The 27,958-nt window shown below is 45.6% G+C and overlaps 1 protein-coding gene across 4 annotated transcripts in view; it reads left to right on the plus strand.

Annotated features, from left to right (window-relative positions):
- The window catches only part of LOC121271787 (epidermal growth factor receptor kinase substrate 8-like protein 1), an 87,452-nt gene extending 61,455 nt beyond the window's left edge, over positions 1-25,997 (plus strand). For all 4 annotated transcript variants that reach the window (XM_041178060.1, XM_041178061.1, XM_041178063.1 and 1 more), the window contains 8 exons: positions 1,395-1,539; positions 6,688-6,728; positions 7,394-7,490; positions 13,948-14,088; positions 15,156-15,282; positions 16,064-16,244; positions 21,383-21,515; positions 23,605-25,997. In XM_041178060.1, the coding sequence (XP_041033994.1) occupies positions 1,395-1,539; positions 6,688-6,728; positions 7,394-7,490; positions 13,948-14,088; positions 15,156-15,282; positions 16,064-16,244; positions 21,383-21,515; positions 23,605-23,691 (952 nt within the window). In that variant the 3' untranslated portion in view covers positions 23,692-25,997. The remainder of the gene's footprint in view (positions 1-1,394; positions 1,540-6,687; positions 6,729-7,393; positions 7,491-13,947; positions 14,089-15,155; positions 15,283-16,063; positions 16,245-21,382; positions 21,516-23,604) is intronic.
- Positions 25,998-27,958: the final 1,961 nt, after the last annotated feature.

The raw sequence follows: 27,958 nt of genomic DNA on the forward strand, positions 1-27,958 counted from the left end.
GTCGTGGAGCTGCTCGGATGAAACTCAACCGAGACCACTGCATCTCTGTCCAGACCTTCTTTGCAAAGGGGCCTTGTGAAAGGAGCTGGGTGATGGCCTCTCACCCAGCGTAGCCACCTCGAAGGCAATGTGCTGTGGGGGTTAGCCCCTAGGCCTGACAGTGAAGGCCCTCCTCACCACTAGCCAAGCTAGGTCATTCCCAAATGAAGTCTTGGTTGGAGTGAGCTATTGAGTGGAGAATGCATAGGGTTGGCAAACATTCCTGATCCGTTTGATAACTGGATCCCAAGCCAGATGGTGAATTATGAAGCTAGATGCAAAATCCTTTTCCCGATCGTTGGTTTATTTTACAGAATGCAGCATTATATATCTTTAGCTCCTACTTACTAACCCAGTGCCCCAGCAGTTCAACTTTATACTCTTTTGAATATCAATTAAAACAAACGATCAGCCCCTTAAAGGGGCAATGTCATGAAAACACAACTTGAAAGGAAACTTATCAAAATTAAACTAAAATGATGTTGTTGGGTCTATTGACACAATCCAGACCCCGCGGTGCCCACCGGTTGCAGAAGGCCTCAAGTGTGCCGATGGACGCCTCATTATCCCTCTCCAGGGACACCCAGGTGCGCACGTAGCCGCAGAAGAGGAGCAGACAGTGGGGCCCGACGACCCCCCCACCCAACCGCCCACTGCCTGGACCTGTCAATAGCTACCTTGGCCAGGCCCGGGAGCAGGCTTACGAGGAGGACCCCCTCCTCCTCCTCCCTCGGCCCCCTCCACACCGAGCGGCCAAAGGCCAGCAACGTAGGGCTGAAGTGCAGCCAAAACCTGAGGAGCAGCCCCTCAAAAGGTGGAGCAGGGGCTGCAACCCCACATATGCCATGTAGATCTGGAACATGGATTCCACAAGGCCGCAGAAAATACAGGCAGCCTGGGAATCGGTAAAGCATCTTAATCTTTTGTTGCACGGATCTGCTGCATGCACCACTCTCCGCACCAGTCCCTCTTTATATTTTCTTTTAAGTAAAACCGATGATCAAAAATAAACGAACGAGAGGGGATGACAGCCCCTTGTGGGGCACCAAAATATAAAATCCAAAATTTCGTAAGGAAACTTCCAAAACCAAACCAAAATGTCAACTCTGGGGGTGATGATGCACCCTGGCAGTCCCTCTTTATATGTGCTCAAGATGCTTAATCAATCAAAGATACTTAATAAATCAATACCTTCCACCTGTTTATCCTTAACCTCAACAATTCACTTAACATAGCATTAACACTGCGAGTCGCCCAGTACCACATCTTACCCACTGCACTATTGGCGTAATTGCACTCCATTCCTGACGCATGGTCACTGCAAACTGATTGGACCTTCTTCTTCCCCTGTACAGGTTGGAATGGCCTGCGGAGTACTGGGGGGCTCCATGTAATATCCAGTTCCAGTCTGGGTGGCAGCCAGAACACCTCGATCCCAACGGCATCCCATGGGAGGATCCTGTGGAGCTGCAGCACAAACACGAGTTACTACGGATGCAGGTACAGGAGGGGTCAGCGGGACGCATTCAATCATCCGATATCCATGTGGTTTCAGGATACGGGTCTCCTGGTCTTTGGTTGCCCAGTGTGACGGACGACCGGGTTGCAGGTGTTTGGGGGGGAAAGGGGAGGGGCGGCTAGTCAGAGGGTCTCCTGGTGGGCCTGCTCTTGGGCCCGATTGAGGCTCCCATCTGCAATTCCAGTTTAGATCTAGAAGGCAAGATTGTTCTGCCCGCCTCTCCTCCTGGCCACACCTGGATGAGCACCACTGTAATGTGTAGTAGTCCAAATATTATCTTTGAGTTTATTAAAATTATCTCTTTTTGTTTAAAAGGAGACAGACACTTTTGTTTAAAAGGAGACAGACACCTTTGTTAAATTATCTTTGATTTGGTTGATTACTCTGGGTTGACACAGTGTCATCCTGATTGGCCATTTATGAAGAGTAGAATCCATGTCGTCCATGGCAACTGCAGCCCGGTGAAGGCTTTCATTGCCCCACTATTGACAGCCGTGCCTTCAGTTACCATGGGCCTAAAGCACTGGAATTCCCTCCTTAAAGCTCTCCAGCTCTCCCTCCTCCTTTAAGATGCTTCTTAAAACCGAACTCGTTGATCAGATTCTTGGTCATCTTTCCGAATAGCATCTCATGTTAATCCATGCCCATTTCTGATGTTGTTCCCGCAAAGCACCATGGGACATTTGACTATGTTAAATGTGCTATACAAATGCAAGTTGTTGGTGTGCATTATTAGTACCTACAGATACCACCTGTACCCTAACAGCACTGTGGGTGCTCCCAGGACACACGGACTGCAGCGGTTCAAGAAGGCAGCTCACCACCACCACCTTCTCAAGGGCAATTAGGGATGGGCAATAAATGCTGGCCTAGTCAGCGATGACCACCACATCCCGTGAATGAATTAAAAAAAGATACACAGAATGGGCAGCTGTGTGTCAGGTTGGCTCGATTTGGCCAGCTTCACATTGGAAAGTTCTGGGTTTATACCCTGGCCCTAAGGCTTGGGCCTGGGAATAATGAGGGAGGTGTGTTATTCGAGGCGCCGCGTTATGCTTAGAGAGAGACTTGTCCTCCTCCTTTAGGATGCCCCTTAAGACTTTGACCAAACCTTTTGCCAGCCCTCCTACCATCTCCTTGGGCTTGTATTGTTTGGTGATGCCTCTGTGAAGGGCTTGTGGGACGTATTTCGACACAAAAGGCATGGTATAAATGGAAGCTGTTGTTGATGCCCATTCAGGCGCACGTTAATGATCTCATGGAAGAGTTTGAAGAAGAGTCCAGAATTCTCCCTGCATCTAGGCCAACTTTCCTCCCTCAAATAGCACTCTCAAAAAATGTGATCGAATGGGCGTTCACCTCACTGCGATTTGTGGGCCCCTGCTGTCCACAAAATGGTTTCCACATTGGCGCTTGCAGTTTCTAATAGCAACCAGCCTGTAATAAATTAAATCATTCAGATCTAAAGAAATGTACTGGCTCTTTGCAGCCATCTTGAACCCACATTGCAGCTATCTCTCTTAGAAGCTTCACACCCAAGTAACTTCTTTTACGCTTCTGTTTTAAAACAGCCTTAGTTCTGAACTAGAAGGTCATGAGTTCAAGTCCCGCTCCAGAGTACATAATATAAACTGAGGACTCAGTACCGAGGGAGTGCTGCGCTGTCAGAGGCGCAGTCTTTCAGAGGAAACATTAAAGTCAGACCTCACATTCCCTCTGAGGTGGCTGTAAACAATTGCACAGCACTATTAGAAGAAATGCAGGAAGTCCGTCCCTTAAAAAGTGCATCATCTATTTCATTACTGCATGCAAATTGGCAGCCACGATTTCTCCACAATGACTATCCTTCAAGTTACTTTGGGGTGTCCTCAGGACATGATAGGTGCAGTATAAATGCAAATCCTTTTTCAAAGACTGAAATGCATACAGAAATGTATAACAGCTTTACAGAGTAATCTATTGTGCATGTCTGAAGGACATGATAAGGCCTGGTATAAGTACAAGTCTTTTCTTTTCAAACTGGATACACATTGCTTTGCAACGATAGCTACAGTTCTTGTGGTCCCCTACAGGCGGCGATACTGAGAAACCTGTGGTTCTTCCCTAAGCTCAGCACTGCCACCAGCTGGTGTTTAGTGATAGTGTAGCTTAAACGGCTAAACATCAAACTTAGTAAATTACGGGCAAAAAAGTGGCATTTTCCCTGCCCCTATAACTAATAGAAACCTTATTGTATTTTTAAGAACTCCTCCTAAAAATGATTTAAAAGCACAGATTAGCATGGTACAGAAACAAAAACAGAAAATGCTGGAAAAACTCAGCAGATCTAGCAGCATCTGTGGAGAGAGAAACAGAGTTAATGCTTCGAGCAAAAACAAAAATACCTGGAAAAACTCAGCAGGTCTGAAAGCATCTGCGGAGAGGAACACAGTTAACGTTTCGAGTCTATACTACCCTTCATTAGAACTAAGGAAATAGAGAAGTGAGGTGAAATATAAGCTGGTAGAGGGGGGTGGGGCAGGTAGAGCTGGATAGGGGGGCAGTGATAGGTGGAGGCAAAGAAGAGATTGCCAAAGATGTCATAGACAAAAGGACAAAGGGGTGTTGACGGTGGTGATATTATCTAAGGAATGTGCTAATGGGGATATTAAGGGTAGCAAGCATGACAAGCTACTGGCAGATGACCCTAGTGGGGGTGGGGTGGGGGGAAGGGATTGAAATGGGCTAAAAGGTGGAGATAAAACAATAGATCGAAATAAATTTAAAAATAGGTGGGAAAAGAAAAATATATTTGTAAAAATTTTAAATTATTGGAAAAAGAGGGATCGGAAAGAGATGGAGGAGAGAGTTCATGATCTGAAATTGTTGAACTCAATATTAAGTCCAGAAGGCTGTAAAGTGCCTAGTCGGAAGATGAGGTACTGTTCCTCTTGTTTGCGGTGAACTTCGCTGGAACATTGCAATAGGCCAAGGACTGACTTGTGGGCATGAGAGCAGGGTGGTGTGTCGAAATGGCAAGCGACAGGGAGGTTTGGGTCATGCTTGCGGACAGACTGAAGGTGTTCTGCAAAGCAGTCATCCAGTCTGCGTTTGGTCTCTCCAATGTAGAGCAGACCGCATTGGGAGCAGCAAATGCAGTAGACTAAATTGAGGGAAGTGCTAGTGAAGCATTGCTTCACTTGAAAGGAGTTAATGTTTCAAGTCTGTATGACCCTTCATCAGAGCTCTGAACATTTCGAGTCCATATGACCCTTTGTTTCTCTTTCCACAGGTGGTGTTAGACCTGCTGAGTTTTTCCAACATCTTCTGGTTTTTGTTTCCACTTTTATTTTAGCATGGTACAGACTTCAGCTGCAGGGATGGATCATTTAGGCACTGTCCTGTCAAATTAACTGAGATTTCAGGATTCTGAACATTTTTGGAGTGGTAATACCCAAGTGGCATTGTAGTCCCCTCATGTAGCGTACATTCAATCTTCAGTAAGCTAATACACAGAAATCCAAAGTTGGTGGTGGGTTCCAGTTCACTCAGGGAGTCTGACTGTGTTGTTACATGCATGTTGTAATCTGGAGTTATGGATAGTGATGGTGGAGGCTCCAACATCCTTTTCATCACATGGTTGACCAGGAATCTCTCCCACTGTTACCACCTGCCAGTGGCACATGTGGGAATCAACCTGTTTGGCCACATTGTGAACACACATATCCTTGGATCATCAAATCCTGGGGTGGGATTTGAACCTGGAACTTCCAGCTCAAAGGCTGGGACACTACCCGCCTCACCACAGGACCTCCTTGGATCCCAAGCTAGGGGACCCTAAGTATGTGATAGTTACCAATATATCTAATAAGGAATTCATAAGAAACTTCTTCACCTAGAGAGCAGGTAGTGTTGGACTCTAGGCATGGGACTTGGTTCTTAGACAGACTGCAGATGTACTTTGGAATCTGCTTAACACTTGTTTATTAGTACTATATCTAAACAAGTTACAGAGTAGGCATGCAGCTCCTAGGCATGATTCCAACCTCTCTCTCAAGAACCTAGCACATGACTGACTAGTGTCGTAGTGGTATATCATCGTCCCCGTCATACATTAGCATATCCCATCTGTTATACTACTATTAGAATGTGGAACTCGCTACTACAGGGAGTGATTGAGGCAAATGTTGTTGCAATTAAGGGGAAGCGAAATAAACACAAGGGAGAAAGGGATGAAAGGTTATGCTGGTATGAGGAGGCTTGTGTGAAGCATAAACACTGGAGTGGAACTGTTTCCTTGTTTCTATGCTTTTAATTCAAAGTACCCACCTTTGATATCCTTTCTCAAATATTGAAATGTATACAGGAATGTATAACAGCTTTACAGAGTAATCTAATGTGCATAAAACCCTTTTACTGAGGTGATTGTAAGAGCCATTTAAGACTCTCTCCTTCTCCCACCTGCCTGTTTCACTCTTACTACCTTCAGACTATCAAAGCTGAATTTTGGCATCATCTGTGCCCTGATTTACCTCCTATTTTTTTTTTGTGTGTGTGTGTGTTCACGCATTTTGAACGTGCTGACGAGCTGCTGCGATTAGCTTTGGGCTTTCACTTTGGTTTCTCCATTACAAAACATGAAAATTAAGTGTAATAAAAGGCAGAAAATACTGGAAATACTCAGCAGCCTCTGTGGAGAGAAAAACTGAGTTAATGGCCGGAATTTCCCAGCCCCCCCAACCCCACCCCACCTCCGCCCACCCCACCCCGAACCTCACCCCACCCCCGCCCCGTCCTCCGTGATAGGTTCTCCTGTGATGGGGCCACTGAGTCATTAAAATCTCCGTTCGCACGTGAGGGGCTGGAACATTCCGGCCAACGTTTGGAAACATTAGCTGTTTCTCTCTCCACAGATGCCCTCTGACCTGCCTACAGTATTTCCGGCATTTTCTGCTTCTAGTTCAGATTTTCAGCGCCCACAGTATTTTGCAAAGTTAAGTGCAATTTGAATATCAGGACGAAACAGTCCGAGGGTTAGGTGCATAACTTTGAACAAAGTGCCCTGTCAACTGTTATTTATCCAGTTACCTCACAGCATCCAGCTGTGCCCAATCCTGATGTTTTTAACGGCCTTGTCTCCTTGGTTTCAGCAATCAGGCCCACAGACTGTCCCAGTTAAACAAATCAACGGGTAAGTGCCATTTTTTTTTTTAACATTCATTCATGGGACGGGGGCCCTAATTGATCTTGAGAACCGACTGGTTTGCTAGGGCCATTTCAGAGGGCAGTTAAGAGTCAACCACATCGCTGTGGGTCTGGAGCCCACATGTAGGCCAGACCAGACATTAGTGACCCAGATGGGTTTTTAACGACAATGGCTTCATGAACTCTTTTTTTTTGGTATGTGGCTTTTTTTATTGAATTCCAATTTCACCATCTGCTGTGGTTGGATTCAAACGCAGGTCTGCAGACCATTACTTGGGTCTCCTGCGATAATACCACTACGCCCCCCGCTTCCCCCTTATCTTAATACATTAGCTAGAAACAGCTGAGGGACTCAGCTCAAAATTATTTGGGTGCACACTCTCGACTCACTAAAAGAGGACTGAGGGGCTCCTGTCTCTCAGTATATGCTAATAATAAGAATGCCGTTTATAAAGGGGCATTCAGTTGCCACAAGTTTCCAAAGGTTGCACACCAACATGCAAAGTCAATAATTAAAAGTTAAAGTGGCACAGTACACAGTGGAGCCAACAGCCCTCCCACTCATGAATCGAGCCACCCAAGTGATCCCTTCTTTTCTTGTGCAGTCATTCAACATCCCTGTGAGTAAATGGGTCAATCTTCTTCCTTCAGGAATCACGAGGTGGGGGCCAAACACATGAAATGCAGCCACGACTTTACGGCCAGGAACAGCAGCGAGCTGTCCGTCTTGTCTGGCGATGTGATGGAGGTGAGTTCACCGATTTGAGCCCCTTCAGTTGAAGGGATTCCCAGCCTATTCAGCCCCTCAGGTCAGCTCTGCCACTCATGGCTGGTCAGCATCTCCACTCCACTTTCCTGCCTTTGCTGCACATCTCTCTATAACTAACAAATATCTACTGATCTCAATCTTGAAAGCTTATTTGGAGGGTGGGGGAGAGTTCTCTAGATTTCCAGTAGCCTTTTGCTGTAAAGTACTTGGGACAGAAACAGTTATATGTTCAGCCAGAGACATTTAGAATTAGAACTGTACGCGCTGTTAAACATGGATTCTTTATTATTTATTGTTCTCTTCCTAGCAGACTCCTTCTGCTGGTAAAAGTGTATATGTTATCTCAAGTGGAAAATGCACAATGCAATTTTCAATACATGAGATTTGTGTGAAGATTCCTGATTTCACTCCTAAATGGCCTACTTCTAATGTAAAACAAAAACAGAATTACCTGGAAAAACTCAGCAGGTCTGGCAGCATCGGCAGAGAAGAAAAGAGTTGACGTTTCGAGTCCTCATGACCCTTCGACAGAACTTGAGTTCGAGTCCAAGAAAGAGTTGAAATATAAGCTGGTTTAAGGTGTGTGTGTGGGGGGCGGAGAGATAGAGAGACAGAGAGGTGGAGGGGGTTGGTGTGGTTGTAGGGACAAACAAGCAGTGATAGAAGCAGATCATCAAAAGATGTCAACAACAATAGTACAAAAGGACACATAGGTGTTAAAGTTAAAGTTGGTGATATTATCTAAACAAATGTGCTAATTAAGAATGGATGGTAGGGCACTCAAGGTATAGCTCTAGTGGGGGTGGGGAGAGCATAAAAGATTTTAAAATATTTAAAAATAATGGAAATAGGTGGGAAAAGAAAAATCTATATAATTTATTGGAAAAAAACAAAAGGAAGGGGGAAGCAGAAAGGGTGTGGGGATGGGGGAGGGAGCTCAAGACCTAAAGTTGTTGAATTCAATATTCAGTCCGGAAGGCTGTAAAGTGCCTAGTCGGAAGATGAGGTGTTGTTCCTCCAGTTTGCGTTGGGCTTCACTGGAACAATGCAGCAAGCCAAGGACAGACATGTGGGCAAGAGAGCAGGGTGGAGTGTTAAAATGGCAAGCGACAGGGAGGTTTGGGTCATTCTTGCGGACAGACCGCAGGTGTTCTGCAAAGCGGTCGCCCAGTTTATGTTTCGTCTCTCCAATGTAGAGGAGACCACATTGGGAGCAATGACTGCAGTAGACTAAGTTGGGGGAAATGCAAGTGAAATGCTGCTTCACTTGAAAGGGGTGTTTGGGCCCTTGGACGGTGAGGAGAGAGGAAGTGAAGGGGCAGGTGTTGCATCTTTTGCGTGGGCATGGGGTAGTGCCATAGGAGGGGGTTGAGGAGTAGGGGGTGATGGAGGAGTGGACCAGGGTGTCCCGGAGGGAGCGATCCCTACGGAATGCCAATAGGGGGGGTGAAGGGAAGATGTGTTTGGTGGTGGCATCATGCTGGGGTTGGCAGAAATGGCGGAGGATGATCCTTTGAATACGGAGGCTGGTGGGGTGATAAGTGAGGACAAGGGGGACCCTATCATGTTTCTGGGAGGGAGGAGAAGGCGTGAGGGCGGATGCACGGGAGATGGGCTGGACACGGTTGAGGGCCCTGTCAACGACCGTGGGTGGAAAACCTCGGTTAAGGAAGAAGGAGGACATGTCAGAGGAACTGTTTTTGAAGGTAGCATCATCGGAACAGATGCGACGGAGGCGAAGGAACTGAGAGAATGGGATGGAGTCCTTACAGGAAGTGGGGTGTGAGGAGCTGTAGTCGAGGTAGCTGTGGGAGTCGGTGGGTTTGTAATGGATATTGGTGGACAGTCTATCACCAGAGATTGAGACAGAGAGGTCAAGGAAGGGAAGTGAAGTGTCAGAGATGGACCATGTGAAAATGATGGAGGGGTGGAGATTGGAAGCAAAATTAATAAATTTTTCCAAGTCTTGATGAGAGCATGAAGCAGCACCGAAGTAATCATCGATGTACCGGAGAAAGAGTTGTGGAAGGGGGCCAGAGTAGGACTGGAACAAGGAATGTTCCACATACCCCATAAAGAGACAGGCATAGCTGGGGCCCATGCGGGTACCCATAGCCACACCTTTTATTTGGAGGAAGTGAGAGGAGTTGATGGAGAAATTGTTCAGCGTGAGAACATGTTCAGCCAGACGGAGGAGAGTAGTGGTGGACGGGGATTGTTCGGGCCTCTGTTCGAGGAAGAAGCTAAGGGCCCTCAGACCATCCTGGTGGGGGATGGAGGTGTAGAGGGATTGGACGTCCATGGTGAAGAGGAAGCGGTTGGGGCCAGGGAACTGGAAATTATTGATGTGCGTAAGGTGTCAGAGGAATCACGGATGTAGTTGGGAAGGGACTGGACAAGGGGAGAGAGAAGGGAGTCAAGATAACGAGAAATGAGTTCTGTGGGGCAGGAGCAAGCTGAGATGATCGGTCTACCGGGGTAGTTCTGTTTGTGGATTTTGGGTAGGAGATAAAAGCGGGCCGTCCGAGGTTGGGCGACTATCAGGTTGGAATCTGTGGGAGGAAGATCCCCAGAGGAGATGAGGTCAGTGACAGTCCTGGAAACAATGGCTTGATGTTCAGTGGTGGGGTCATGGTCCAGGGAGATGTAGGAGGAAGTGTCTGCGAGTTGACGCTCAGCCTCCGCGAGGTAAAGTCAGTGCGCCAGACAACAACAGCACCACCCTTGTCATTGGGTTTGATGACAATGTCAGGGTTGGACCTGAGAGAATGGAGTGCAGTAAGTTCAGAGAGCGAGAGATTAGAATGGGTGAGAGGAGCAGAGAAATTGAGACGACTGATGTCGCGCCGACAGTTCTCAATGAAAAGATCAAGAGAAGGTAAGAATCCAGAGGGAGGGGTCCAGGTGGAGGGAAAATATTGGAGGTGGGTGAAAGGATCCATTGAATGAGGAGAGGACTCCTGGCCAAAGAAGTGAGCCCGGAGACGAAGACGGCGGAAGAAGAGTTCAGCATCATGCCGAGCCCGAAATTCATTGAGGTGAGGGCATAAGGGTATGAAACTAAGTCCTTTGCTGAGCACTGAACGTTCAGCATCGGAGAGGGGAAGGTCAGGGGGTATAGTGAATACACGGCTGGGGTTGGGATTGGAAGATGGGGTGGGGACGGAGGGACAGGCCGGGGTGGAGGGTCCTAGATGGCTGTTGGTGTCGATGAGTTGCTGGAGCTTGCGTTCCTTAGCACTTGAGAGAAAGAGAAAAAGTTTCTTGTTGAGGCGTCGGATGAGCCGAAGGATAAAATGAAACTGGGGGCACGCGCAGCTTTGAAAAAGGGTACGGCGGTGCTGCTGGAGGGAGAGGTCGAGTGTGTTCATATGGCGGCGCATGGCACTGAGTGTGGATTTCAGAATGTGACGGGAACAGCAGTCCGAGAAACGTTTTATGTCCCGGAGATACCTGTAATCCTGGGTGGGTTCGAAACATGAGGGGTGGAATTTCAGTTGAAATCCACGTGGGGTAAGTCGGAGACGGAGACAGTCACGAGAAAGGAGATATGGCTGTGAAAGTAGGTTTTAGTAAACATCTTGTCAAACACCAGGAGGGAAATGGAATGCAATGAAGGTGAGCAAGGCAAAAGAGAGGTATGGAAATCTTGTCGCAGAGACGAACAGAACTTCACGGATACTTCTAATGTTATAGCTATGCACCCTTGGTTCTGATTCTGTGCACCAGGAAAGTAGTTTCTTCATATCTATCCCATTGAATCTTTTTATCATTTTCAACACGTCGATTAGATCACTCCTCAACCTCTATACTTGAGGGAATACAAACCAAGTTTATGTAACCCATCCTCATAAATAATATTGTCTAATTGCTTTGGAATAAATCAGTCAGATGGTAACTTGGCCTTTGAGATGCAGCAAAACCCAAAACAAATGTCTATGGCCAGATGTGATTCCATGATTGGAAAGCACTTGCAGAACAACCCTGAATGTGCTAATAGCTAGACTAACAACCAATTTAAGATAATCAGTAACTTGGCTCATTTACGCTTGCTAAAAGTGACATACATTCATACACAGGGACCCATACTCTACAAACAAAAGCAATATTCGGGCTGGCAATTCTCCGGGTCCTGATAGACTACATCCTAGGGTCTTAAAAGAGGTGGCTAATGAGGTAGTAGATGCGCTGGTGTTAATTTTCCAAAATTTGCTAGACTCTGGAAAGGTTCCATCAGACTGGAAGGTAGCAAATATTCAAGAAGGGAGGGAGGCAGAAAACTGGAAACTATAGGCCAGTTAGCTTATCGTCTGTCATGGGAAAGTTGTTAGAATCAATCATTAAGGAGGCTATAGCTGGGCACTTAGAAAAACTCAAGGTAATCGGAAAGAGTCAGCATGGTTTTGTGAAAGGAAAATCATGTTTAACCAATTTATTGGAGTTCTTTGAAGGAGTAACATGTGCAGTGGATAAAGGGGAGCCTGTAGATGTACTGTACTTGGATTTCCAGAAGGCATTTGATAAGGTGCCACATCAAAGGTTATTACAGAAAATAAAAGTCATGGTGTAGGGAGATTGAAGATTTGGCTGACAGAAAACAGAGAGTAGGCATAAATTATTCTCTTTCGGATTGGCAGTATGTGACGAGTGAAGTCCCAGAGGGGTCCGTGCTTGGGGCCTCAACTTTTTATAATTTACATCAATGACTTAGATGAGGGGAGCAATGGCATGGTAGCTAAATTTGCAGATGACACCAAGATAGGTAGGAGCGTATGTTGTGAAGAGGACACGGATATAGAAAGGTTGAGTGAGTAGGCAAAGAGCTGGCAAATGGAGTTTAATGTGGGAAAATGTGAAATTGTTCACTTTGGCAGGAAGAATAAAAAAGCAGAGTATTACTTAAATGGAGAACGGCTACATAATTCTGAGGTGCAGAGGGATCTAGGCATTCTTGTACATAAGACACAAAAAGTTAGTATGCAGGTACAGCAAGTAATTAAGAAGGCTAATGATATGCTATCCTTTATTATGAGAGGAATTGAACATAAAAGTTAAGGATGGAATGCTTCAGTTATACAGGGCATTGGTGAGTCTGCATCTCGAATACCATGTGCAGTTTTGGTCCTTCTATTTAAGGAAGGATGTAAATGTGTTGGAAGCAGTTCAGAGGTTTACTAGGTTGATAACCTGGAACGAGTGGGTTGTCTTACAAGGAAAGGTTGGACAGACTGGGCTTGTTTCCACTGGAGTTTAGAAGAGTGAGGGGTGATTTGGTTGAAGTATACAAGATCCTGAACGGCCTTGACAAGGTGAACATGGAAAGAATGTTTCTTCTTGTGGGTGAGTCCAGAACTAGGAGGCACTGTTTTAAAATTAGGGGTTGCCCTTTTAGAACAGAGATAAGGAGAATTTTTTTCTCTCAGAGGGTTGTGCGACTTTGGAACTCTCTGCCTCAGAATGTGGTGGAGGTGGGGTCATTGAATATTTCTAAGGCAGAGGTAGATAGATTCTTGTTAGACAAGGGGATCCAAGGTTATTGGGGATAAATGGGAATGTGGAAATCGAAACACACTCAGATCAACCGTGATCTTATTGAATGACGGAGTAGGCTTGAGGGGCCGAATAGTCTACTCCTGTTCCTATTTCTTATATTTCTTTTGTTCAAGCCTTGCATCTTTTTTGAATTACTCAGGAGCTTGGAGAGCCTATAGCTCCCCATTGCTTTCTCCGTGGCAACGCCTCAGCCAATCAGAGTCAGCTTGCCAGCCAATCAGAGTCGACTTGCCAACCAGTTAGCATCCTTTTCTCCTATAGTATAAATTGTTGTGATTGTTTGAAATTTGGCATTCTTGCATTTGTCCTGATGAGTGCAAAACAAAAAACATCAGCAACGTGTCTCCTTTTACAGTGATATGGAACAATGGTCCCTCAGGTTGGACAGTTTCCAGCATCAATGGAACTATAACCAACAAAGAGGCAGGACATTCAGTCGAGGAAGAAGAAAGCTAACAAAGGAATAGTAAATACAGATAATGAAGAATAAGCAGGGGCAACATCGGAAGAGGCTCTGAGGAAAAACCTTGGTCAGATTTTGGGATGACCCCCTGGGTAATGGAGCTTGATGTTCCATGAAGGGAGGGCCTCCATTGAGTGCACCGTTGAAGGAATAATGCCATGATGCCTTAATATAGCACTAGGGAGCAGAGGAATCTGTTGAAGCGCAGGTCAGCCATGATCACGTTGCATAGCCAAGTGGGTTTGAGGGCTGAATGTCCTCCTCCTGTTACCTATGGTCATTGGAATTGATTTTAATCACCTGTCCAGCAGTGGTGTTCAATTCACAAAGCCGTTTGCTAAGTCTTCCCTCTCGCCATTGACTGGGCTGATGGATTTCGATACTTTCCCACCGTGCTTAACATACATTTTCTCTCTCTAGGTGCTCAATGATTCCAAACGCTGGTGGAAGGTGAAAAATCAGAGTGGACAGATTGGTTATGTTCCCTTCAACATCCTGGAACCCATTCCTGCACAGGATGTAACCAATGGCTCATCGCTGTATGCACACGTGATTTCCAAGGTAACCCACACTGCATTCAGCAATAACACCCTGCGACTGATCAGAAAATTAATTCAATTAAAAATCGTTCTTTGTCTCCTGCCAGATTTGCTCTTTGTTCTCAAATTTTCCCTCTTTGCTGCTACCTTTTCCCCCACATCTGTCCCTGTGAAGTTCTTGTTTCAAAAGTTATCTATTCAGCCAGAGATATTTAGAATTACACAAGCCGTTAAGCATGAATCCTTGTTTATTAACCCTTCCTAGCAGACTCCCTCTGCTGGTACAAATGTGCATGGTAGCTCTCAAGTGGACAAAACACACAACACAATTTTCAATTTAATTCAATTCCCCTAATTGACACACTTTTGTTGCCATTGGCTGCGGCTTCAGTGGGCAGCACTTTGTCTCTGAGTTCAAAGGTTGTGGGTCCAAGGATTTGAGCACCAAAATCTAGGCTGAGGGAGTGCTGCACTGAAGGTGCTGTTCTCGGAAAGGACGTTAAACAGAGACCCAGTCTGGGATGGAAGTCAAAGATTCCATGGCGCTGGGTCAAAATCCTGGAACTCCCTCCCTAACAGCACTGTGGGTGTACCTACACCACATGGACTGCAGCGGTTCAAGAAGGAAACTCACCACTACCTTCTCAAGGGCAATTAGGGATGGGCAATAAATGCTGGCCCAGCCAGCAACGCTCATATTCCATGAACGAATAAAAAAAACTATTTGAAGAACAAGGGTTGCCATGGGGGGTTCGGGGGGAGGGTGGTGTCGTTCTCTCCAGTGTCGTGGACAATATTTAGCCCTCAACCAACATCATTAAAACAGATGATCTGGTCATTCACACCTTGCTGTTCATGGGATCTTGCTGTGCACAGTTAGCGCATTTCCTACATTACAACAGTGACTATACTTCAAAAGAGGCTTCATTGGCTGTAAAGCACATTGGAAAGTCCTGAAAGCGTGAAAGGTGCCATTCAGGTGCCATTCCTTACTTTCTATCCTAACCCCATAGAATTTTAGCTTTAATTTTCCAATGTTTCAGCATAACAAGACTGGAAAATTCAGCATTCCTTCTTTTTTTTTCACAGGAAAATCGACAAGCTCCGAAGAGCAACCCTCCCCCAACCCTCCCAAAAACAGTGACCCCACCCAACAGTGTGCAACAGACCTGGGACACAAACACCGAGAATCTCAACGTGACTCAAAAAGACAGGGGTAAGTAATATAACACCCCTAGGTGAACACACTGTTATCCCTGTTTCTATGTTGCTGGACATAACACTTCTATCTATATTATATAATAACGCACTATGTGTTCCCAGATATAAGAGTGTATACACTATAAAATAACACACCATGTGTTACCGTGGGTTTTTTTTTTAAATTCTTTCACAGGATGTGGGCTTCGCTGGCTAGGCCAGCATTTATTGCCCGTCCCTAGTTGCCCTTGAGAAGGTGGTGGTGAGCTGCCTTCTTAAACTGCTGCAGTCCAAGTGGTGTAGGTAAAACCCACAGTGCTGTTGGGGAGGGAGCTCAAGGACTTTGACCCAGCGACAGTGAAGGAACAGTGATATATTTTCAAGTCAGGATGGTGAGTGGCTTGGAGGGGAACTTCCAAATGGTGGTGTCTATCTGCTGCCCTTGTCCTCAGTGGTAGAGGCCATGGGTTCGGAAGGTGCTGTCAAAGGAGCCTTGACGAGTTGCTGCAGTGCATCTTGTAGATGGTACACACAGTGCTGCCACTGTGCATTGGCAGTGGGAGTAAATTTTGAAGGTAGCAAATGGGGTGCCAATTAATCGGGCTGCTTTGCCCTCTTCTGCTGCCCCAGTTCAGCTCAGTGAACAGTCCATGAGTCTGGTCCTGGCTAGTAGAAAAAGTCAGTACCCGCGGCGAGCAGTGCACCCAGCTACCAGGCCAGCACAGTCAATGCTTTCCAATGTTGTTGTCCATCAAGTCTAGCCTGACAGTAATCTACATCGTATGTTCCTTCCTCAGATCGTAATGCCCAGATTTTTATAATGAATGAAGAGCTGTTGCTAAGGATAGCCAATGGGAGGACCACACAGCATAAGACCTTCCAGGTCCAGAAGACCCTCGATACCTCAGTCCCTCTGAACTATGATTCCTCTCCGAGTGAGGTCAAGACTTGGCTGGAGGCCAAAGGCTTTTCTCAGCTGTAAGTTGGGTCATTGTCCAGATAGACAGATAGGGCCCACCAGCCCTACTCGATAGGAGTTAAAGGTTAATCTCCGGACACCGATGTGAGCAGCATCCAGATTCAAAATTCATAACTGCATTATGAGAAATGCTAGTGAGGAAATGGGGAACACAACTGGGGGAAAGGGTGTTGACTCAAAAGTCAAGGATCATCAGATTGGGTAATGAGGAGTCAGCTCATTTGGTGTGGGAAGGTGGGTCATGGTGAGGTTAGGCATGCGAGGCAGTTAATACCGTGAGCGTAGGGACGAGGAGAAACTAAGAATTAGGAACAGGATTCAGCCCTTTGAGCCTGTTCCACCATTCAGTAAGATCACGGCTGATCTGAATGTGGCCTTAACTCCATTTTCCTGCCTGTCCTCCATAACCCTAGACTCCTTGTCGATTAAAAATCTGTCTAACTTGAACATATTCAAATAGCTCTCAAATGGAGAGAGATGCCCATTGGTCCTTTGGGATTGTGGCTGGATACATATAGCATTTATAGTACTGAAACAGGCCATTCGGTCCAACTGCGCCATGCTGGTGTTCATGCTTCATACAAGCCTCCTCCCATCGTTATTTCATCTGGTCCTATCATCATATCCTTCCTTTCTCCCTCATGGACCGAATTTTGCCCTTGGTGGGCATGCAGGCCCCACCTGCTCGGTGGCAGGTGGATAGCGGACCCCCCACCACCGAAACAGGGCCCGCCACCATTTTGAGTGGGTGGGCCAATTAAGGCCTGCCCAGCGGCATCCCCGACAGGAAGCGCTTCCTGTTGGGGGGTGGGGGGGGGGTTAAAGTGCGCTCTTTCGCGCTTGACAATGTCACACAAGATGGGACATGTTAATGAATATCACATTACATTTATTAGAGTTTTTAAAAAAGAACATGAAATCTCATCCCGCCAATGGATGAGGTTTCATGTATTATCAGAAGCCCGCTGGGGTTCCTGGCCTGCCCGCCACCCTTAAGGTTGGACGAGCAGGTCTTTAATTACTTTAATTACCCTGTTAATGGCCTCAATTGGCCATTGACAGGTCGGCGGGCAGACAGCTGATTTCGCTGTCCACCCGCCTTCCTGAAAATTTAAAGGGACCGGGTTGACGTTGGGCGTTCCTCCCAACGTCATCCCGCGTCATTTTCCCATCGGCGAGCGGGCCCCGCCCCCAAATCGCCGACGGGAAAATCCTGGCCCATGTGTATGTTGAGTTTCCCTTTAAATGCACCCAGCCTCCACTGGTCCCTGGGAAAGAAAATTCCAAACACGAATGACCCGATGAGGGAAGAGGTTCCTCCTCACCTCCGTCTTAAATGGGAGACCCTTTATTCTGAAACTGTACCCCCTAGTTCTAGATTTTTCGATATTCCAGCATGCCAGAGCCGGAACATTCCACATTCCTTCATGTTTGTAAGAGAATCGACAAACCCCAAACCCCTCCCCCCTCTCCCCCACCTAGGGAAACATCCTCCCAGCATCTCCCCTGTCAACCCTCCTCAGCATCTTGTACATTTCAGTAAGATCACCTCTTATTCCTGCAAACTCCAATGGGTACCGCACAACAGACTTGTCAGCAAAGTTGTAGCGCATGGAATAAAAGGGACAGTAGCAACAGGGTTATGGAATTGGCTGAGTGACAGGAAACAGGGAGTAGTGGGCGGGATTTTACAGCACCGTCGTGGTGGTGAGGGGGCCGGGGCTATAAAGCGTAGCAAGCCATTCAAAAGTCCATTGGCTTTGGCGGGAACATGAAATCCCGCCAGCATAAAATTCCGCCCGTGGTAATGGACGTTTTTTTTCACACTGGAGGAAAGTTTGTATTGGAGTTCCCCGGGGTGGGAGGCCAATGTTGCAACCCTTGCTTTTCTCGATATATATATTAATGAGCGAGCTCTTGGCGTACAGGGCACAAATTTCAAAGTTTGTGGATGATACAAAACTTGGAAACGTTGTGAACTGTGAGGAGGAGAGTGTAGACCTTCAAAGGGACATGGACAAGGTGGTAGAGTGGGAAGATAGGTGGCAGATGACGTTCAACGCCGAGAATGTGAAGTGATTCATCTTGCCAGGAAGACAATGGACAGACCATTTAAAATAGAGGGCACCACACTAAAGGGGGATGCAGGAACCGAGGGATCTGGGTGTACATGTGCATAAACCATAGAAGATGACAGGACAGGTTGATGGAGCATACAGTATCCTGGGCTTTATTAATACGGTACAAAAACAAAGAGGTTATGTTTAATTTGTATAAGACGCTAACTAGTTCGATATCAGCTAAAGTATTGCATCCCGTTCTGTGTGTCACACTTTAGGAAGGATGTGAAGGAGTTAGAGAGGGTTCAGCAAAGAGTCACACGAATGGTTCCAGGGATGAGAAACTTCAGTTATGAAGATAGATTGGAGAAGTAGGGACTGTTTTCCTTAGAGAAAAGAAGGTTGAGAGGAGATTTAATAGAGGTATTCAAAATCATGAAGGATCTGGACAGAGTAGATAGGGAGAAACTGTTCCCACTCGGGAAAGGATCGAGAACGAAAGGGCACTGATTTTAAGTAACTAGTAAAAGGAGCAAAAGTGATATGAGGAGAGAGTGTTTCACGCAGGGCGTGGTTAGGGTTTGGTATGCACTGCCTGACAGTGTGGTGGAGGCAGGTTCACTTGAAGCATTCAAGAGGGAATTAGATAGTTATCTGAAAAGGAAGAATGTGCAGGGTTACAGGGGGAATGGCACTAAGGGAATTGCTCATTCGGAGAGCCGGTGTAGATATGATGGGCTAAATGGCCTCCTTCTGTGCTGTAGCAGTTCTGTGAGTATGGGCCCAGCCTTTCCTCATAAGATAAGGACTGGTTGGAAGCAGGAGGCCACAGGCTGATCCCATGCTGATGGATATAAGCCTCCTCTGTAAAAACCTCTCAGGACATTTTTCTTTATTCTTTCATGGGATGTAGGTGTCGCTGGCAAGGCCACCATTTGTTGCCCATCCCTAATTGCCCTTGAACTGAGTGAGTTGCTAGGCCATTTCAGAGGGCAGCTAAGAGCCAACCACATTGCTGTGGGTTTGGAGTCACATGTAGGCCAGACCAGGTAAGGATGGCAGATTTCCTTCCCTAAAGGACATTAGTGAACCATATGGGTTTTTAAAACAATAATTGATGATAGTTTCATGGGTCACCACTACTGAGACTAACTTTCAATTCGAGATTTAAGAATAATATTTATTAGCTGAATTTAAATTCCACCAGCTGCTCTGCTGGGATTTGAACCCATGCCCTTCGAGCATTAGCCTCAGCCTTAGGATTACAAGGCCAGTAACATTAGCACTCCACCATCATTTCCCCCTGTTGCAGTCCCCATTCCTCATGGGCTACAGTTATTTTTATCACATGGTTCTGAGTATGTGGGGTTTTATTATGTTATACAACATTTAAAGGGGGCCGGTTAGCTCAGTTGGCTGGATGGTTAGAGTGTGATGCAGAATGACACCAACAGCAAGGGTTTAATCCCCATGTCGGCTATGGTAATTCATGGAAGCCCTACCTCACCTTCCGCCTTGCTTGTGGAGTGGTGCCTCTCAAGCTAGGAGCAGCCAGTTTTCTCTAATGGAGAGAGATGCCTATAGTCCTTTGGGACTATGACTAGGTATTTATAGCACAGAAACAGGCCATTTGGCCCAACTGCTTCATGCTTGGATTCATGCTTCAGACAAGCCTCCTCCCATTGCTACTTCATCTTGCCCTATCTTCATATCCTTCCTTTCTCCCTCCCTTAAATACATCAGTGCCACTCACACCAACCACTAGTGAGTTCCACATTCTCACCACTCTCTGGGAAAGGATGTTTCTCCTGAATCCTTACTGGAACATATCTTATATGGATTGCATCTAGTTCTAATCTCCCAGCACATGGAAACATTTTCCCTTTGTCTACCCTATCAAACACTTTCATAATCTAAAAGACTCTATAAGTCCAAACCCCTCTTCTCTCTTTGAGGAAAAAGAGACACAGCCTGTTCAACCTTTCCTGGTAGGTATAACCTCTCAGTTCTGGTATCATCCCAGTAAATCTTTTTTTTTGGCACCTTCTCTAGTGCCTCTATAATCCCTTTTTGGCAACTATCTTAATGCTTGCTCCTTCCTCTCTTTATCCCTCTTCCCATTCTGTAGTCTCCTTACATCACACACAGTTCTTGGCCTAGTAGTCAGGCTTAGAGGCCAATTCTTAGCCCTCAGCCAATGTCTTTCTACAGGTGGCCTGTGTTTCATGGCTTCCTATGGGACAGAGCTCAGGATTATCATCATCGCATCTCAGTCCTATCCTACAATTCAGCCAGGTTGAAAATATTTGGCAGCTGGGAGGTGGAGAAATAGGAACTGTCTGATTGCACCCCCTTTACTCTCACCAGGACCTAAACGCACCATAATCACTGTAATCACTTCTGTGTTTGATTTTGTCAGACTGTTTACAATTGATACTCACTATACTTGATTGTTTGAACCTGGGTGTGGACTCAGAGAAAAGTAAACAAAGCTGTAGGAAGAGCTGGAAGCATGAGCTAAAACATGGAGTAGACATCTTAAAGCACTGTGACTAAAACCTGTTACACACATAGAAACTAGTGTCATCTCTGCATAGATCTGGATACAAAATATACAACATGGTGGTGACGAGGATACATTTCCTTTTCTAATGAGGAACTTTGATGTTAATCATTTGCCTCATTGAGTTGATCACAGAACCACAACCTCAGATTCATAAATCTCAATGTAGTATTCGGAGACCTTCATATCTCAAAGACTATTTCTATGTACATATGCTTGTTGTTTAGGGTGGTTTAATTTAAAATAAGGTCCTTAGTTTTACAATGGGGGAAAAGATGTAATGTTCAATTGCTCTATGTTTGATTATGTGAGTCTGTTTACAATTGATGCTCACTGCGCTTGATTGGTTAAGCCTGTTGAAAATGTAAATAAAACTGGAGAAAGAGCTGGAAGCCAGAGCTAGAAGCATGGAGCAGACATTTTAAAGCAGTGTGAATAAAACCTGTTACATACATAGAAGCTAATGTCATTTCTTTATAGCTCTGAAATATATCTCTCTCTCTGTCTCTCCCAGGACGGTGAATTCTCTTGGGATCCTGACAGGTGCTCAGCTCTTCTCTCTGCAGAAAGATGAATTGAGGTCAGTGAGTCCAGAGGAGGGGACCCGTGTCTACAGCCAGATAATGGTTCAGAAATCATTGCTTGAGGTAAAAGGATACTTCTGTTGCTTTAAACATTGGGGAAAGCCCATTGTCTAAAATGGAACATTCTAGGGAGACAGAATCAAAGAATTTGCATTAACCCAGTGTCTGTACGGATAAATTTTCCAATGATGGGGATGGGGGTTCATTGGATAGAAATAGGGAGCATGATCCCTGACTAAACATTCCCTCAATCCTCCCACCCTCACTACAGTGACCTAAGTTGATGGGGTTGGTGGTAAGAAGTAAATGTGGGTGGCTGTGGAGGGAATGGTGATATGGTGACAAATTGGCCCCAGGCAAACAACCTACCCCTCACCTTCCCCGCTGCCTGTAAAATTGTGGTGGGGTAAGGGCAGGTGGACTGGCTGTGGACATGCCGCCAATGGCACAGTGTCCTAATTTAGGTGTCCACACACATGATTTCCCAGTCATAGGTGGCCTGTGAAATTCAGCCCTATGTCTGGGTCTGTTGTAAACTCATTGACGGAGATTGATCACTGTGATTACTCAATAACTCCATTAACATTGTATGATGACTGGGATAGTAGAAGGTGGACTGGATGGAGGTGTGTCTCTTTTCATAGAGTAATTCCTGTCTTGTTATCTGCCTATGAGGGCTAGGTTTGTGGGAAATCCTGTTGGGAGTCCCTGCCCCGCAATTCCACTCCTTCCCCTGTGTCAATGGCCTTGTTTGGGGGAGACAGGCGGACTTCCACCCCTCAGACGGCATCCAAAAGTGGTAGTGCAATGCCAGGAACCTACCTGTCCAGGTACAGGCCTTGTTCCCGGCTGGTCCACAGACTCAGGATAAAGTTATGGTGGAGATCTGCAAGAAAAAGCACTGATTTTCAGTCCCCATAAACTTTAAGCAACACGAGTACGGACATGACTCCTTTTCCCATCCCCTCAAACTCCACCCCTCAGCTCATTAATAGGCTGGAAAGGCCACATTCGTTGTCCATGTCTGATTACTCAGAAGATGTGGTGGTGGGCCTTCCACTTGAACCCATTGAGCTGCTTGTTCCCAACGTGCTAACGTGATTGTTGTCAGTAAGGGATTCCACAATATGGGCCTAGCAATGATGGAGAGACAACAATATTTGTCCAAGTCAGGCCATTGGTTTCCTTGAGCGAATCTGAGTGAATTGCTCATTGTGGTGAAGGATTCAATTACCAACAGGCACAAGTCAGGTCAAACATTTTGACTAAAGGAGAGAAGTTACTTGGGAAACAAGCTGTCTATGTGGATTCAAGAGATAATTCAATGGATTTTTGAAAGGATTGAGGAATATAATGAGAAAATGGGCCAATCTTCAGAACATAAGACATAGGATCAGAAGTAGGCCATTTGGCCCTTTGAGCCTGCTCAGCCATTCAACAAAACCATGAATGATCTTCTACCTTAACTCCATCTCCTGCACTTTTCCCACACTCAGATAGCCATTTGGTAGTACAGAACTTGAATATTGCTGAGAAAAGAGACACGGCGAAGCTTTTCATTTTGCACTCAAGGACACTTCACAAGAATACCAATATAAGGGGAAGCAACAATTTATACTGTGTGAGAAGAGAGCACTGATTGGATGGCAAATGGACTGTGATTGGTAGAGGAGTTGCAATGGAAAATGCACCAGTGATGAAAAGCTTCAATATGTCTCGTTTTAGAGCAATACTGAAATTCCCATATTCCTTAATTCCCTTAGGACCCAAAATTCATCGATCGCTTGAATGTGCTCAACCGTTGAGAGTGCACAGACCTCTGGGAGTAGGAAATTCCACAGATTCCCAACCCTCTAAGTGAAGAAATTTCTCCTCCTCTCAATCCTAAATGGCCAATTGTTAATTCTGAGACTGGGTACCCTAGTTCTGGGTTCCCCGGCGTGGGGAAACATCCTCTCAACATCTGGCCTGTCAAACCCCTAAAGAATGTTGCAAGTTAGATGACTTCTCATTCTCCCAAACTCAAGCAAGTATAGGCTTAAGTTTGCTCAATCTTTCAGTTATATGGGACTATCAAGAATAGAAGGCCCAGTTGAGTCTAACAGGCCTTTTCCAATTCCTAAACGTGTTCTTGTTAACGAATTTCCTACAGGATCAAAGGACTGTGACCGAATTGGAAGCCATAATGGAAAAGCAGAAGAAAAAGGTGGATTCTGAATTGAAGATGTCAACCTTGTGAGGACTTGAGAAAATGCACTTATTCCAAATGCATAGACATTATTTCTGTTTTCAGGCAAGTCCTTGGACACCTCAGCTGCCATGATTAGACGTGCGACATTAGTATTGTAAGCTTCACAACACCAAAAGTGACCAAAAAAAAAATGTACATAGAATGTAGATTGTCTCTCACTTCACGTATATTGCTCTTTGATAAGAATCAGCCATTTTAGAGGATGAAGTTGTACTGATCTGAAATTGGTGTCATTGTACACACTGATTGGAAAATGGCCACCTCTCTATTACAATAGAGCGGTCTAAGATTTGGTCATTGTGGAGCTGCCACCAGTGAGTAGTTTTGAACAAAGGAAGCAATTTTTTTTCACAAACCTCCCTTCATCAACATGACTCATTGTTACAGAGAGACAGCATCCTCTACAATACTCTCCAAGAGCCAGCAGAGCCCAAACTAGAGACCTTGGTTCTGTAGAGGGAGGGGCTGCATCCTATCTCTGTGCCTGACGAGGGGGAAGGTAAGAGGTTCTGAGGAATAAATCTGCTGCCAGGTGGCTTTTCAAAGGTGGAGAGGGCAAACTCAGAATTCTTTTAAAAATCTGAATTAATGGACCATTATAAAAGCTTTTGATAAAATTTTGATATCATATTCAGGAATGCATTTTTATGAAAGTATGCATGGTTGTCACATATGTTATTATTCAGTTATAAATATATCATGAATTTTGATACCACTGCACTGTGGGGTTGATGAAGATTTCTGAAGGTGGCTTTGAGTGTTTATAACAGCGAGCTTTTTTGTGCAAAGGAAATGCTCCCACTTTTGTTGGTTGGAGATGTTGTTGAAGGGAACTGAGTCCAGCCTTCCTATAAATGTAGCCTTCCAATTGACAAGGAATCCCATCACCTCCCTAAGGACACCAACATGATGCCCCCGCCACTTTTACCATCTGCTCTCAGGGTGTGGAAAGACCACATTCATTGCCCTGAAAGGGTAGGGGTGATGTGGTCTTCCTCTTTGAACCCTTGCGATCTGTGTGGTGAAGATACTCCCACATTTAGGTAGGAAATTCTAAGCTATTCACCCAGTGACAATGGCGGAATGGGCATGTGCATCCAAAATCTCTTGTAACTTGATGCCATTCAGATTGGCATCTGAAACCACCAATGCCAATCAATGCCATGATCTTGCACCAATACCAAGCTTAAGACCCACCTAAGCTTGCTTAGTCATTTAGTCATATGCAGGAACCTGTTCTCTGTAGGCAAAAGGAACATGTCCAGGCATTGTGCCTTTTTTGAATTAAAACAATAGTTTCCGGTTGCATTCTCCAAGGCAATATCTCGACCAGCCAGAGTCAACTTGCCAACCAATCAGCACCCTTTTTCTCATGAAGTATAAATTGTTGCTCCCTTCTGAAATTTGGCATTCTTGCATCTGTCCTGATGAGTGCAAAACAAAAATCTTCGACAGCAAGTCTCTTTTTCCAGCAATACTCGAGCTTAAGCTGTTGGAAACTAAGACTCGTTTCAGCAAAAATACATTTAAAGGGAGGTTTCCATGGCAGATACTGCTCTGTGGATATAAGAAAAAGGAATCCAGGGCTGCAAGATTACCCTTCAATTAATCTCCCTACCCCATGCAAATTGACTGCTCCTAGAAGCCACTGGCAAAGGTTTGCTATGCCAAGACTACCAACCTGCCCTGTTGATTGAGGAGGGGGGCGGAGGGGGTGGAAATGGGGGGAAATGAGTCACAAGTTGGCAGGAGCAGAACGTTTTAGCATACATACCAGACCGCTCACATCACTAGAGAAGGTGAGGATTCAGTTAGGTGGAGTTAGAAGGCAATAGTGGGAGATTGACATTCAGGTAGAGGATCAGTCATGACATTATTGAATCACGGAGCAGTCTCAAGGGGTCTTATGACCGACACTTGTCTCAATTATGTAGCCAAGATTACTTCTGTGTATTTATTATATAACAATGACTCTTAATCAGGCATAAGAATCAATAGCCAGAATGCAGGATTGTGCCGAGAAGTTCTGCAGTGGAATTCAGCGGTGATGGTTATTTAACATTGAAAAATGAGCTCCCCTCTCTTGGCGCTGTAGTTGCTATTCATGCAGTTGGTGATTTGTTACAGATTTTACCTTCTACATAGAAGCCTGAGTTCACCCTGAATGATGATAAACGGATTATGGCCATTGAACTCGAATGCTGCTATTTATTTTTCAGTTTGGAACCAGGAAAGGTTGTGTTGGTGTCTGCTTCCTTCTGTATAAAGTCAATAAAATGTACAGAGACAGACAATGAAAATGTGCTGTGCTTGGTTTAGTGTTACTGCAATCGGTGCTGTACATTCCAAATGTCTTCATTTGTGGAAATGTATTTATTTATCTTCCTCTTCTCTCTGCCTGCTGATGAAAGAGCATTATTGGGATGAGAATATTCCATCCAAACATCCAGCCCGTCCCTCATGCCCCACAAGTGCCAGGCAATGATCATCTCCAACAAAAGAGAATCTAACCATTGCCCCTTGACATTCAATGGCATTGTGCCACTGTTGAATCCCCTATCATCAACATCCTAGGGGTAAACATTTACCAGATTCTTAACTGCACTAATTCACAAGACAAAGGTAGTGTTAATGGTAGTGGTGAAGACTAAAGAAGATACAAATAGTGGCATAAAGGTAAGAAAGCAGAATGTGTAAATATCCCCTTTTTCTATCCTTTTCCTCAACCACCACACCCTCCCCCTACCCTCTGCAAGAGGACCACCTGGCACTTGTTCCATGTTGTTCTTTCACAGTGCGCTGACCCTTGTTCTGCTATCCAGACATTCTGCTTTCTTACCTTTGTGCCACTATCAGCACTTTCTTTAGTCTTCATCACTACCATTAACACTCCCTTTGTCTTCTGCCCACGACATCTTTGTCAATCTCTCCTAAGTGCCCACCTATTGCTGACCATCTATCCAGATTTACCTGCTCCACCCCCGTTAAACAGTCTAAATTCCATCACATTTCCACTTCTCTTTAGCTCTGAAGAGGAGTCATACGGACTCGAAACATTAGCTCTGTTTCTCTCTCCACGGATGCTGTCAGGCCTGCTGAGGTTTTCCATCATTTCCTGCTTTTATTGCAGATCTCCTGCATCTGCGGTATCTTGCTTTTATTCCTTACTCTTCTACTCCGTGTGCACCCAATTTGAACGAGCATAAAGCTACGCACGATGACATCGGGCGAGTGTCGCAATGTCAGTTCGGGCAATATTTCGGTCGGCGGGCACGCGCGTGGGAGTCGGCATCGCGCCCGCCGACAATTAAGTGGCCTTTTAAGGTCTTTAAGGAACTAAATGACTTGAATTTTTATGCTGCCAACCTCTCGTTCGATGGACAAGCGAGAAGGCCAAGCGGCCTTTGCATTTTTGGTGAAACCTCATCCACAAGCGGGATGAGGTTTCATCCAGTGATCAAATATGCATTCTTATTTTACATGACAGAGTCACATGAGGGGGCATGTCTTCACTATTTTCAATTTCTTTATTTATATGAATAAAAAGCTTCAGCTCCCTTAGGCAGATCTGTGCCTCAGGGAGCTTTTACTGCACGCGCCCACAGGCATGTGCAAACTTCAGCGCTCGCGCTCCTGCCTCCTCCCCCACCCTAGGTGGCGCAGAGAGCGCGTTTCACATTGGCCGGCCGTTAATTGGCCGGCCAGCCAGCGTGAAATCCATGACGGGGCCCAATCGCGAGCAGTATGACCGCTCTCAGGCCCGCCCCAACGAGGGCAAAATTCTGCCCATAAGTACATGCGCTCACTTGCAAATAGTTATGCAAATAATTGTTCGGATGTAATACAACAAAATGGAATGGAAGAAGTGTTCTGTGATGGAACAGCACCCAAATGTTTATTAAAAGAACAAGATAACAGTTACTTCAGGAACACCAAGAGAGCAGTGAATACAGTACATGGCACATGAAGAACAGAACTGAATGACCGATACCAGCTACAGAACTGCGACTATAGGGCAATATTATAAAGAGACACGCACACACACACACACACACACACACACACACTGGTTGATGAGAACCAGCTCCCTTCAGTAGGCCCGGTCAGCCCAGTGAGAGAGTTGTAGCCCCCACTAGACTGGCAGGCATGCCACCTGTCTGGTGTTGCATGGAGAGCTCGCTTTTGCTGCGTTGTCTGAAATGTTCCCCAAAGGAAACAGAATCCAAAACTAAGGTTTTCCTTTTAAAATCCTTTT

The sequence above is a fragment of the Carcharodon carcharias genome, chromosome 31 (genome assembly GCF_017639515.1).
Source record: "Carcharodon carcharias isolate sCarCar2 chromosome 31, sCarCar2.pri, whole genome shotgun sequence".
Classification (NCBI taxonomy): Eukaryota; Metazoa; Chordata; class Chondrichthyes; order Lamniformes; family Lamnidae; genus Carcharodon; species Carcharodon carcharias.